The sequence below is a fragment of the Rhincodon typus genome, chromosome 42 (genome assembly GCF_021869965.1).
Source record: "Rhincodon typus isolate 14 chromosome 42, sRhiTyp1.1, whole genome shotgun sequence".
Lineage (NCBI taxonomy): Eukaryota > Metazoa > Chordata > Chondrichthyes > Orectolobiformes > Rhincodontidae > Rhincodon > Rhincodon typus.
Window position 1 is genome coordinate 39923 of NC_063373.1, and position 1181 is coordinate 41103.

At 62.8% G+C, this 1181-nt stretch overlaps 1 protein-coding gene across 1 annotated transcript in view; it reads right to left on the reverse strand.

Annotated features, from left to right (window-relative positions):
- The window catches only part of LOC125487603 ((Lyso)-N-acylphosphatidylethanolamine lipase-like), a 9332-nt gene that overhangs the window by 4366 nt on the left and 3785 nt on the right, over positions 1-1181 (reverse strand). The window contains exons 2-3 of the mRNA XM_048619451.1: positions 671-1076; positions 140-294 (exon numbers count right to left, since the gene is read on the reverse strand). Coding sequence (XP_048475408.1) covers positions 140-294; positions 671-1076 — 561 coding nt within the window. The remainder of the gene's footprint in view (positions 1-139; positions 295-670; positions 1077-1181) is intronic.

Genomic DNA, 1181 nt, shown 5'->3' on the forward strand with positions numbered 1-1181 from the left:
CCCATGTCCCACACTCACCCCAGGGTCCCGCTGCCCTCAGTACCGCCCCCCACCCCCCTACCCCATGTCCCACACTCACCCCAGGGTCCCGCTGCCCTCAGTACCGCCCCCACCCCCCTACCCCATGTCCCACACTCACCCCAGGGTCCCGCTGCCCTCAGTACCGCCAGGAAGTTGAACCTGCCCAGGATGGCAGCCGCAGCTTTCACCCACATTGGGGGCTTCCAGGTTTCCGAGAGATCGGCCGGTCTCTCTGGGAGTCCCCAGGGATCCACCAGGATCAGGTGCTTCACTCTGGGAGGGGAAAAGGAGGGAGGGGAGAGAGTTAACATCATGTGGTGGGCAGGGAAGGTCAGAAATCCCCTCCTCCCCTCTCCATTAGCCCCCCACTCACCTTACCATCTCACCCCCAACTCCCCATCTCTTCCTCTTCCCTGGGCACTCTCTCTCTCTCTCTTACCGCCTTACCCTTCCCCTTCTCCAGCCCTCTTTTCTCCATTACACCTTCCCTCTCCCTCCGCCTCTCTCACTCCTGGCTCATCCCCCTCGTCTCTACCCCCACACCCGACCATCCCCTGCTCCCGTACTCCTTCCCACTCTCACGCACCCCCCCTGCAACCTTTGATTACCCCCCCCAGGTGTAATTACTTGTCCCCAGTTGCCCCCTCACCTGTCTGGGTGCTGGATGGTATAACTCGCTGCCAGGAAACCACCCAGGCTGTGCCCCAGCAGTACCATCTTGCTGAGACCCAGCTGTTCCCTCCACTCCTCGATGGAGAGGACAAACTGAGCCTCCACTTCCTCGGGTTCCGAGGGGAACGGGGGCCGCGAGCTCCGGCCGAATCCCAGCAGGTCGAAGGCGTGGACTGTATGGCGCCGGCTCAGGCTCTCCATGTTCTGGACCCAGAGCCCCAGGCCCCCTCCAAAACCATGGACTAACACCAGGGGCATCTTCTTCCCTGCAGTACCCTGCCCACCGGGCACTGCCGCCTCCTCCTCCGGGCTCAGCGACACCGTCCAGATCCTCTCACCACATGGTAACCTCACGTAGCGGGATTCCATCCGGGAGTGGATCACTGCAGCCGGGGGGAGTGGGGGGTGTGGGATGGGATAGGGGGACAGTGAGTGAGAGAGAGAGAGAGGGAGAGGGAGGGGATAAGACAGAGCGCAAGCCAGGGTGG